General features: G+C 40.0%; 2 protein-coding genes across 2 annotated transcripts; one reads left to right on the forward strand and one right to left on the reverse strand.

Annotated features, from left to right (window-relative positions):
* Positions 1 to 58: 58 nt before the first annotated feature.
* Positions 59 to 1,802, reverse strand: LOC101740523 (chorion class B protein M2410-like). The gene is made up of 2 exons (XM_021352910.3): positions 1,730 to 1,802; positions 59 to 455 (listed from the first exon to the last, which is right to left on the reverse strand). Exons 1-2 carry the CDS (start codon positions 1,775 to 1,777, stop codon positions 153 to 155), a joined length of 351 nt encoding a protein of 116 aa, XP_021208585.1. The 5' UTR covers positions 1,778 to 1,802; the 3' UTR covers positions 59 to 152.
* An 8,851-nt stretch (positions 1,803 to 10,653) lies between these two features.
* On the forward strand, positions 10,654 to 12,719 carry LOC101740664 (chorion class A). The gene is made up of 2 exons (XM_004933593.4): positions 10,654 to 10,722; positions 11,734 to 12,719. Exons 1-2 carry the CDS (start codon positions 10,678 to 10,680, stop codon positions 12,145 to 12,147), a joined length of 459 nt encoding a protein of 152 aa, XP_004933650.1. The 5' UTR covers positions 10,654 to 10,677; the 3' UTR covers positions 12,148 to 12,719.
* Positions 12,720 to 12,825: the final 106 nt, after the last annotated feature.

Consider the following 12,825-nt stretch of genomic DNA (forward strand, 5'->3'; position numbering starts at 1 on the left):
TACGATTAAAACTAAGGTATCTTTTTTGTTGAATTTCAACAATGAAATAATTTAACAATGCAAATTAACAACTTTTATTATTCGACTTTATTCTTTATACATTTTTTCTCATGTCTCAACACTGAACATGTTATATCAAAATTTCCAAACAACTAATAAAATTGCCTACCACAGCCGCAATTACCACCGCGTCCACCATACCCCAGAGGAAGGTTGGTGAGGCCGAAGTCATTACCGCATTCGTAGGTGACCTTTCCGTAGCCAGAGGTGGGAAACTGGCCTTCCACAGCAACGGTGGCTGAAAATGGAACTCTTCCCTGGATACAGACAGGACCTTCGATGATCAGGTTGTCCGAGCAGATGGTCATGCCAGGTTGTGGTAGATTGACAGAAGATGGGAAGTTCCCGTTGCATGGTGAAATAGATCCGTAGCCAACGCACTGGCTTGATATTGTCTGAAAAGTAAAATAATTAGTAGTAAAACTGAACATTGAACTCTGCCAATGCCGGTCCAAAGCCCGGATGAAAAAAGAGGAGGGTTAAATTAGAGTTCGACTTTTCCTTCATAAAACAGTCAACGTTAGTCTGGCGGCGGTTAATTAGCCGGACCCAAATAAGGCTTCAGCAACCTCGAAGAACGAAATCTCTTCCAAAAGCCTCATGAGGCCACGACCACGCCACGACACGCTTTGAGGATTATCGACACCAGGAGGAGGATATCTCATTAAATTATTTGTTTAAATGAGTTGATGAACTGTAGATCCACCTGCCATTATCTTTCCATGTCGAATAGTTCATTAAAAATACCTAAGATGATGGATGGTAAGTACTTGTACAAGTTCGTATAATTGATACCACCAATACAGCTACAGGGAAAAGATAAGTAGAATGATTTGGAAAGCCGAAGATAATTGAGGCTGATGTCTGAAGTAACAGCTTTTGTTTCAGCAAAAATTGGTCAGTGTTTTATACAATAGAAAGGTACCTGCTCTTGCATTTGCATAGATCGGTTGACGAGATAAGTGGTCATCGGAGACCACGAATCCTGATTGTGGGACACCCACCTTGATATATAATGTAGAAGTCTCTTTCAGCATAGTCCCAGCATTAATTACGCAAATTTAAAATTTCCCTCAACATGCCTTTTCGTAGACAGTGCTGTTTAGAATTACTCGAGTGATTTCTAAAGAATAATTCCTTTTATTGCCATCAAACCACACGCTAGCAGAGCAGAATTTAACTCTGCTACACGGAAACTTCTCTAATATGTGTTTTCAAAGGTCATTTTTAAGTGAAAAATGGCCATACAGCTAGTGCTATTTTTTGTTATTGCTTAGGTTGGTGGACAAGTTCACAGCCCACCGGGCATTAACTGGTTATTGGAGCCCATAGACATCGACAAAGCCGCCGCCATCCACCTTGAGATATGAGTTCTAAGGTCTCAGTATAGTTACAACAGCTTTCCCACCCTTCAAACCGAAACGCATTACTGCCTCACGCGTCCTAACACCCGTAATTACGCAAATCATAGTTTTTTAATTTTTTTTTATTGCACGATGTTATTCCTTCACCGTGGAAATCAATCTTGAACATTTGATAAGTACGTATTTCATTAAAAAAATTGGTACCCGCCTGCGGAATGATGTGACTTTAAGACGACTTATAATAGAATACACTGTTAAAAAAAAATGAATTTAATATAAAATTAATAATAATAAACACAGCTTACTTGTATTAGGAAAGCGGAAATACAAAACACGACGCACCTCAGAGACATTTTTGTGACTTCGTTCAAACAAAATCCCAAATAACGGATTCAATATAACTTGCATCCTTTATATAACATTACTGTCAACACGTTTTTATTGTAATATAGATAAGGAGTGCCACTGTTGCCTTGTTTTCTAATAATCTGATTACTTAAAGACCCAGTTCGTTACTAAATTTCTGATTACCGATATCGTATATAGACCACTGGTTTGAGTAATCGAGTGTAGTTTTTTTAGAATTATCACCATGCTTGGAGCCTTTGTTCCGTTGATTACAATTCAGGTTGGTTTGATTTTGTTGTAGTAATCATTGGGTTGGCTGTGTTGTAGTTTTTTTTTCCTACCTAAGCTGGTAGCCTAGAGAGGCTATTCCAGCGTAACCGTTACTAGTAGATGAGCTCACGGGGCTCTAACATGACGACGATGCTAACAAGAACCCTAGCAAGAGTCGTGCTTCGCAGAATCTACCACCGGATCGGAATCGCGACCCACTGGGAAGATCCAGCGAGAAACTCAGTGGGCTGTGTCTGAGAGTTAATTTACTCGTCGAGCCCTTCGTCGCAAGCGACGGGTTCGACGAAAACGGTGACCGGTGCTTGAAGTACCTAGAAGCACCGTTAGTGGATCGGGAGAATCCGAGATGATGTGTTTTGGGCGACGTCGACTGCTTTCCATTCTGTCCGCAGGATCGGGAATGTAGTTACCGGCAGCCACGATGAGAGGGTTCTCGTGTCGTACCGCTTTATCGAAGTGGGTGTTGTAGTCATATTCGATTTCAAACTTTATGTCTCTGTCAACTTTTGTGAAAGAGCCGCAAAGATTATTAGATGTCCAAATGAAGAAGTACAATTTCGGTACTGGGAACTTTTTGAATGGTATTAATGTTTGCCGTAACTATGAATGTGGAAGGATATAGAGGAAGAGGTAGACCTAAGAAGAAATGGATAGATTGTGTTAAAGACGATATGGGTAAGAGGGGAGTGAGCGAAGAAATGGTATATGATAGAAGAGTATGGAAGGAGAAAACATGTTGTGCCGACCCCAGGTGACTGGGAGAGGGGCATGATGAATGATTTTTTTTATTTATATTTTTATTGCTTAGATGGATGGACGAGCTCACAGCCCACCTGATGTTAAGTGGTTACTGGAGCCCATAGACATCTACAACGTAAATGCGCCACCCACCTCGACATATAAGTTCTAAGGTATCAGTATAGTTACAACGGCCACCCCACCCTTCGAACCGAAACGCATTACTGCTTCACGGCGGAAATAGGCGGGGTGGTGGTACCTACCCGCGCGGACTCCCAAGATGTCCTACCACCAGTGATTACGCAAATTATAATTTTGCGGGTTTGATTTTTATTACACGATGTTATTCCTTCACCGTGGAAGTCAATCGTGAACATTTGTTGAGTACGTATTTCATTAGAAAAATTGGTACCCGCCTGCGGGATTCGAACACTGGTGCATCGCTTCATACGAATGCACCGGACGTCTTATCCTTTAGGCTACGACGACTTCAGCTAATGATGATTAATGTTTGCCGCACAGACACTTGGCTTATAAGTTTTAAGTGATTATACATTAGATATGTACATATGATTTTCCTCTTTTACTGAAACACCTAAATCGTGTTGTTCTAGACAGTCATCGAAGTATGCGCTGGACTGAATACTTTTGGATATTTCCCGTATTATCACGGAGGACACAACTTCTTGGGATTTGGTAATATAGGTTTTGGATCCGGAAATTTCGGAGGTTTGGGCTACCACAACCTTATACCTAATTTGGCTCCAACATTAGCACCCGCATCAGCTCCCACCGTTGGCCCAATTTATAGTCCCTACGGTGGGTATGTTGGTGGCGGAGATTGCCAAACCTATGATCCAGTGTTGCAACAAAATTGGAGTCCAATTTTCTCACCGTTTAGGGGCTCTGGCAACGGCAGACTGAAAGTTGGGGGAGATTTGCCGGTTTGCGGGTCTTCGGCTCTGGCGGGGCAGGTACCAGTGGTCGGTACGGTCCAGTTTAGCGGCACGATACCAGCATCAGGGACCGTTGTTATCACTGGAACCTGCAGCTGTGGGTGTAGTTTACCTGGTATTTATTATTGAAGATCTATTGTTTTCTTTTAGCTTTGTTATTTACATGAATAAATTTCTGTTAGAATATTTAATATTTTTTTATGTGTTATGTAAAATAAAAATGAAACAATAAACTGTATGAGACGACTCAATGCAATGTTTTATTATTAGATGGTGGTCACAAAGATTTTATTTTTAATCGTGCGGCAAAAGTTCACTTTTACTGGTGATAGGACTTTTTGTGAGTCCGCGCGGGTAAGTACCACCGCTCTGCCTATTTCTGCCGTGAAGCAGTAATGCGTTTCGGTTTGAAGTGTGGAGCAGCCGTTCTAGCTATAGTTGAGACCTTGGAACTTATATCTCAAGGTGGGTGGCGCATTTACGTCGTAGATGTCTATGGCTCCAGTTACCATGAAACACCAGGTAGGCTGTGAACTCGGTCACCCATCTAAGCAATAAAAAAATAAAAAAAAAGTTCAACGAATGAGGCCCGAAAAATTTAAAAGATTGTCCGAGAACTGTGTCCACTGAGCCGCCTAATATAACAATGACACCATTTCGAAAATGATATAGTGCCAACACTGCCAACTAACAAGTTTCAATCCACACAATTTTTTCTTACTAATTCTCTTGCTCTACAGCATGACTGGTTTAAATGAATAAGAAAGATGGGTATTTGTTTTTGAGATCACCAAGGAGCTAAAAGTTAACCAAACAAAACTTTTTTTAATGCACTGATACAGCGCGAATATCGCTACTCAATATGACACCTGGGCTGTGTAATGTCAGAAGACTGTTACCTCGTTTCATCATCTCATGGATGTCAGGAGAGGGAACTAAGGAAATCACCAGAGAGTACCATCAGTACAGTACCATCTGAGTATCTCATTAAAAATACTGCGACTACTAACTGGCAACATCGCACTTGGATATTAGACTATAAAATCAAGATTTCGGCTTCATGTCTCATGGTGAGTGGCGGTATCACGTTGTGATGTCTATGGACTCCAGTAACCCCTTGTTACCGTTTGGGTGGTCAAATCGTACAACCTCTAACAAAAGGCTGAAAACTCAGTTTTCTTGAAATACAATCCGACCCCGTAAAACCAGAACACAAGGTTGCATCTTGAGGGTAAAGTAGCAACTAATGTGGTCTACAATAGCTACAATACTAGTTATACAAAATTTGATAGATATAACTATTTGATAGATATAACTGTTTGATTTCTCTCCCTACAACCTTGTCATGGCTGAATAGGCTTATGAAGCATTGTTCATTACACCTTATTATAAGTATCACGAAGTACCAAATTCCAGTGAGTGATGAACAATGAATTATACCTTTCACGCGAACATGTTAATATATTCCGCTTTTATGATATAAAATACAAATAGCTCAGTGACCACTCATGTCTCCGACGAGACCATCACCCGGCTTAGTAAACTATACTAATATTATAAAGCTGAAGAGTTTGTTTGTTTGAACGCGCTAATCTCAGGAACTACTGGTCCGATTTGAAAAATTCTTTCAGTGTTAAATAGCCCTCTTTCCCTAACTATGCTGATAGCCTTGAGAGACTTATCAGCTTCGCCCTAACATGTAGGTGAGCTCACGGGGCTCAAACCGGAGTGGTGCTAACACTGGCCCTAGCAAGAGCAGTGCTTCGCAGAATCTACCACCGGATCGGAAACGCGCCCACTGAGAAGATCCCACGAGAAACTCAGTGGGCTGTGTCTGTGGGTTAATTCGCTCGTCGAGCCCTTCGTCGCAAGCGACGGATTCGACAAGGACGGTGACCGGTGCTTGTGGTACCTAAAAGCACCGTGATAGCCCATTTATTGAGGAAGGCTATAGGCTATATAACATCACTCTAAGATCAATACAGGTGTAGCACCAATAAATAATGTTTCAAAATAGGGGTTTAAATAGCTCCTTAACATTATATAATTCAAAATTATTTTCACTTTCTACGTAAATGAAGTGGGGGGTAAAATTTAGCGTTATGCCAAAGTAACTATTCCACGCGGACGAAGTCGCGGGCAAAAGCTAGTAAATATATGTGTATATATATAAAAGATGTATCTAATTATTATTATTATTTTTTTTTTTTTTTTTTTTTTTTTTTTTTTTTTTTTTTTTTATTTTTTTTTTTTTTTTTTTTTTTTTTTTATTGAGGGTTTACTGGTGTCCCGGAGGCCTTTCCAGTTTCACAAGGACAGGTGGGCGAGCAAGGGCTCAGCCAGAAGGGGCGGGATTTGCTAACAGCTACCCGAGTGCCTCCAAGGGAGACCTAACAACTCAAGAGTAAATGCTTCGCGAATTAATCTACTACCGGATCGGAATCACGACCCGCTGAGAAGATCCGCCGAGAAACTCAACGGGCTGATGTTTAGGATAGATTGCACGTCGGACTCTTTGTCGAGTTCGACGAGTACGGTTACCGTGGAGGTGATTGTCTGCGTCTCCCGCCTCCACGTAAATTGTGAAGCGCCTAAAAAATTCCCTCCACTAATTCTGATCTTTTTTTTTATTGCTTAGATGGGTGGACGAGCTCACAGCCCACCTGGTGTTAAGTGGTTACTTGAACCCATATATATCTACAACGTAAATACGCCACCCACCTTGAGATACAAGTTTTAAGGTCTCAGTATGTTACAACGGCTGCCCCACCCTTCAAACCGAAACGCATTACTGCTTCACGGCAGAAATAGACAGGGCGGTGTTATCTACCCGTGCGGACTCACAAGCGGTCCTATCACCAGTACAAATAATAATAAAACTAAATCTGATCTTTTCGCGCAATTGTCTCTTTCAAAAGCATAATTAAGGGTGCTGGTGGTGCTGCTCCGCTTTTGTAGCGCATCAGGGATGTTTGCAGACGCGCACATAGATTGTTTTTACGCTATCATGCGTAAGAGGTGTGCATCTCTGGTAAGCAGAGTGAGGGCCAGCTCCAACAGTATCCTGAGCATGATCGCAAGCAGGCTGGACTGTGTATACATGGGTCGCTGCGGTGCCATCTCCCATGGGATGTTACGACAGTAATTCATTGTGATGTAAATATAACTACTAATATAGGTCTAAGTCTTATTAACAATTTATATGAGTCATGCTTACTTGCAATAAAAACATTATTATTATATTCACACATATTTATTAAAACATTATTATTAGATTCACAACTTCAAGCAAACGACAACCCTATACTCACGGAATACGGAAGTCGGATATATACACGTGTATCGTGCTTATCGAATGAAACAGGAACGTGACTGGCGGACCGCGTTTCAAAACAGCGTGATAATTCAAAAAAACAACGTAGGTACCGAGAGAAAAACGTGAAAAATCCTTTGTCTCCAACTAAGTTAGGAATGCTGTTGGAAAAGTTAGCGGAATTATTTTTATTTTTATGCTCACGGACGTCAGCAATGCCAGGGGTAGAGCCAAGCCACTGTCTACCGTTTAATAATAATACCGTTATGAATTTATTAACTTTTAAGTTATATTTTATTAAGTGAATTTATTAATACTAGTGGTCGTGCAGTAGTCGAAATTCGGCGGACGTTATCGGCATACATAAACCCGGTAAACCAAAAAATCATCCGACGAGCTACCGCCCGATTAGCCTCCTCATGTCTCTAGGCAAACTGTATGAGCGTCTGCTCTACAAACGCCTCAGAGACTTCGTCTCATCCAAGGGCATTCTTATCGATGAACAATTCGGATTCCGTACAAATCACTCATGCGTTCAACAGGTGCACCGCCTCACGGAGCACATTCTTGTGGGGCTTAATCGACCAAAACCGTTATACACGGGAGCTCTCTTCTTCGACGTCGCAAAAGCGTTCGACAAAATCTGGCACAATGGTTTGATTTTCAAACTATTCAACATGGGCGTGCCGGATAGTCTCGTGCTCATCATACGGGACTTCTTGTCGAACCGCTCTTTTCGATATCGAGTCGAGGGAACCCGCTCCTCCCCACGACCTCTCACAGCTGGAGTCCCGCAAGGCTCTGTCCTCTCACCCCTCCTATTTAGCTTATTCGTCAACGATATTCCCCGGTCGCCGCCGACCCATTTAGCTTTATTCGCCGACGACACGACTGTTTACTATTCTAGTAGAAATAAGTCCCTAATCGCGAAGAAGCTTCAGAGCGCAGCCCTAGCCCTAGGACAGTGGTTCCGAAAATGGCGCATAGACATCAACCCAGCGAAAAGTACTGCGGTGCTATTTCAGAGGGGAAGCTCCACACGGATTTCCTCCCGGATTAGGAGGAGGAATCTCACACCCCCGATTACTCTCTTTAGACAACCCATACCCTGGGCCAGGAAGGTCAAGTACCTGGGCGTTACCCTGGATGCATCGATGACATTCCGCCCGCATATAAAATCAGTCCGTGACCGTGCCGCGTTTATTCTCGGTAGACTCTACCCCATGATCTGTAAGCGGAGTAAAATGTCCCTTCGGAACAAGGTGACACTTTACAAAACTTGCATAAGGCCCGTCATGACTTACGCGAGTGTGGTGTTCGCTCACGCGGCCCGCACACACATAGACACCCTCCAATCCCTACAATCCCGCTTTTGCAGGTTAGCTGTCGGGGCTCCGTGGTTCGTGAGGAACGTTGACCTACACGACGACCTGGGCCTCGAATCAATTCGGAAATACATGAAGTCAGCGTCGGAACGATACTTCGATAAGGCTATGCGTCATGATAATCGCCTTATCGTTGCCGCCGCTGACTACTCCCCGAATCCTGATCATGCAGGAGCCAGTCACCGTCGACGCCCTAGACACGTCCTTACGGATCCATCAGATCCAATAACCTTTGCATTAGATGCCTTCAGCTCTAATACTAGGGGCAGGCTTAGGGACCCCGGTAACCGTACTCGTCGAACTCGACAAAGAGGTCGACGTGCAACCTAACCCATGCATCAGCCCGCTGAGTTTCTCGCCGGATCTTCTCAGCGGGTCGCGATTCCGATCCGGTAGTAGATTCATTCGCGAAACAATTGCTCTTGAGTTGTTAGGTCTCCTTCGGAGGCGCTCGGGCAGTTGTTAGCAAATCCCACCCCTCTTGGCTGAGCCTTTGCTCGCCCACCTGTCCTGGTGAAACTGGAAAGGCCTTCGGGCCACCAGTAAACTTTCAATCATAAAAAAAAAAAAAAAAAAAAAAAAAAAAAAAAAAAAGTCGAAATTCGACTATAATTAATTGAAATTGTAAGTTTGTACACTATTATGATTCTAATTTCAAAGACTATTATACTAATATAGTCACAAATTTCACCAAGAATACACTATAGAAAAATATTAATAAAGAAAAACTATATTTGAGGCCTATAAAATCAAAGGCAGCTAAACGCCATAGTGTAGTAAAATGGATTAACTATGGCGCCATCTTGTTTAGTTAGTTGAACACGCTTTAAGTAGTATTTTCATGTTATAACAAATGCAATAAATCTCTAGCAAATTCAGTTCAAAAATTTAATTTTTGCTCTGTACTAAAATATAAACAAAGCTTAATCATTTAAAATTCAGATTATTAGTAATATTCTCATTCTTTATAAATCTGCTTTAAAATAAAGAATTTCGTAGCTACCCGAACAAAATTATTTCAGTTTCTCAAACCGGGAGTGTTGCTAACACTGGCCCTAGCAAAAGCAGTGCTTCGATGGATCAGAAGCATCCGTAATGACGTGCTTAGGGCCGTTTTTAGTAGTTTACCTCAATATTTGACAGAATTGGATTTAGCTGCGTTTGATTTTATAGGCCTCATTTAATCTATTCTCAATTTGACCACAGACGTAAAGAACAAAAGTTTGACACTAAATAAATAGTATGCATGTGTGTGTGTCAAATACATGGTAGTGTGTGTAACGTTTTCTTTATTGATTTAATGTATCTTTTATGCATTATTTTAAAAAAATATTAGCATTGTGCACTCTAGCTAGAGAAGCTAATATTTTTTTAAGCTAATATTTAAAAAAATATTAGCTTCTCTATATTCTCTATAAGTGTGGAAAATTTCATACTCCTCCGTCCGCGCAATTTTCGTAAAAAAGGGATACAAAGTTTTTGCTTCACGTATAAATATATAGATTTGCGTTTATTTTTTGTGTTTGGTTTTTAATAAAGTTATGGCAAAGTTGGAAATTGTTTGGTAATTCACGTATTAATTTATTAATATATTCGTTTGAATACTGTATAAACTGCGTCTGTTCGCCTCGCGGATGGATTTGGACTGCCCAATAATGCAACACTGGACACGTGTGCATGCTGAGCACTCTGGATCCAAACCAGCCTTTAGGTTAAGGTAGTTTTGATGTTAATTTTGAGTTTTTTGTTTTATTATTATTATTATTTGATTTTAGAAAATATCTAAATATGTAATTAATAAATTGAATATTTTAAGAAACTGCGATACTGACAACAATAGCGTCGCAAGAAGCCAATTGCCATACTTAAGGAAAAAATAAGAAGAAACAATTAATTTAACGTTAAATAATTACTACTTTTAGTTAATCTGAATTCTATTTTATCTTCACTTATTATCAATACTATAACAAAGCCTACAGTATCAAAGACCAGCTACGCCGTAGGCTACCGTAGCACTCGCTACGACAAAGCTACGCGGCAAGTGTAGCAATTGTTTTGAAATATTTTAATTGCATCGGTAATTTAGATAAAAACGGGGTTACATTAAAAATTTACGCAAAACTTCGATAAGCACGCGAGGAAAGTGATAAGGCATGTACGAATGTATATAAGGCAGTACACGAAGCCTCGTTGCATTGTTCTGTTGTGGTACCAGCACAGAAATGGAGTCTGGAGGGGTATTGGCCGTGATTTTAGTACTAATACAGGTACGTTGTCCGTTTTGGTAGAATACGGTAGAATTTTTTATCTGTGCTAAACACGTATTACGTAGCGACATCTGTTGTCGTTTTTCGACATTTAACTACGGGAAATTCCTTTTATTATTTCATTTGGTCGTGAAATAATTTAATAGTAATCGAAATTAGATTTGCAATTGTTTAATAATAATAATAAAACATTTATTTCAGAAAAAATCCATAAAATAATAATAATACAATAGTCAGCACACAAACAGTTCAACAATACAAATAGAAAATGAACAATATACTAATTCAATTAATTAAATATACAAAGGAAATGAATTAGAAACACATAATTATATCAATACAGTAGTAACCACTCTATGTCAATATTAGCTATCATTATGTCAATCAGTCAATTAATTTGGAGAAAAAATAAAATAAAAATAAACTACTCTATAATAAAATAAAAATAAACCAAAATGTATACTCGTTAATTAAATGAAAATTTTATTTAACGTCGATATAATTGCTTTAAAAATACTTTGATGTGTATTTTTAATAATTTTTTTAAATACACTGTGAAATTTATTGGAAGCCGACCCAAGATACAACTTTCCCCTTTGTTAAATGTAGAAAGACATATATAAGAATAAGTTACACCCAAAAGCATAAATGTCGTATATCTTATACAAAGAATGTAGCTCAGACTTACAATGCTCAGCGCGAGACAATAAAAACGATTTAAACTATTAGCTTACTCACTCAAACAAGTGTTACGCTAACAAAACCCGCAAAGAATAATGCTAACAAACAATTGCATATTAAATTAGCACAGGCATAACGATTGTTCTTTGCAAAAAGAAAAGTTCAATTTCTGTCGATGTAATTATTATTTTAAATTCTATTTCCCTTATGTTCGAAGAAGAGAAACTGGGATTCTATAAAAGATCCAGTGCTGCCGGTAAACAAAATTAAATTTTCTACCATTTCATGTTTAAATCAATTTAATTGTGTATTTTGTTTTGTTTTCAACAGGGTATCCTAAGTTTGCCGATGTCCGGGAACGGCTGCCTCGGGTCGAACTTGTACAGCCCTTACGGCTCATCCCTCTACATTCCCACAGTAGCGACCGGGAACGGCCAGGCCACGGTCACCTCCTTACCGAATTGCTTTAGCCCCGCAACGGGGTTTCCGGACTACGGCCCCGTCCGCACTAACCAAGTGACGCCCCTGGTCACCGAGATCGTGCCTTCTCTGCAGTTCGGTGACATTTCGGTCACAGGGGACATGCCGATAGGCGGCACGATAAAAGTGAGCGGTTGCTTCCCGGTTTACGGCACGGTCGCCGTCGATGGTAACATGCCGTCTTCTGGTAAGGCTGTCATAAATACTGGCGGCGGTTTCGTCACTCAATACATAGATCCTTCATGTGGATGTGGACGTCTATAGGAACTTTAAGACGATCGATAGACATTAATCATAATATTTTCGCTCATAATTAGACGCTGTCTGAACGTTGTATGTAATTTTGGATTTTCTAAAACTACAAAAAAAAAAGAAGAAAATTTAATAATAAAATTAAGCAAAAGACTTGTCGTGATAGAACCTTAAAATTCACACCACGTTTTAAATGATAAGCATCTTTCTAATTCACTAGAAAGCTTGTGAGTGGTGTAACTTGTTTCCAATGACGACCAGACAGCGGCTAACGACAAAAGCTTTATTTAATAACGAACTTGAATGAGGCGGACTGAAAGCGCGATGTTATTTTTCATACAAGACTCGATTCGGCGTATTCGGGATACAAAACTTCAACTGACATTGTCAAGGCATGTCGAATTACGCCAGTTGCTCGTTAGGTGGTCAACGAATATGCGAAAAAAATTAAATCGATATCAGGTCGCTTATTACCCTATGGCTCGAAACTAGTAAAACTGCAGCGAAAAATTGTGGAAAGACAAAAAAACGGAAACTTAGGTTAATGATGTATTAATTATTATAAATAAAACATGTTTTTTTTATTGTGTTATTTAATTTAATATAGATGTATTTTGTCAAATTCTCAGCTGTTTTTTTTTGGGCTTTAAGCAATAAAATGGTGGACGTTTTACATTATTTATTATTGTG

Source organism: Bombyx mori, chromosome 2 (assembly GCF_030269925.1).
Source record: "Bombyx mori chromosome 2, ASM3026992v2".
NCBI lineage: Eukaryota > Metazoa > Arthropoda > Insecta > Lepidoptera > Bombycidae > Bombyx > Bombyx mori.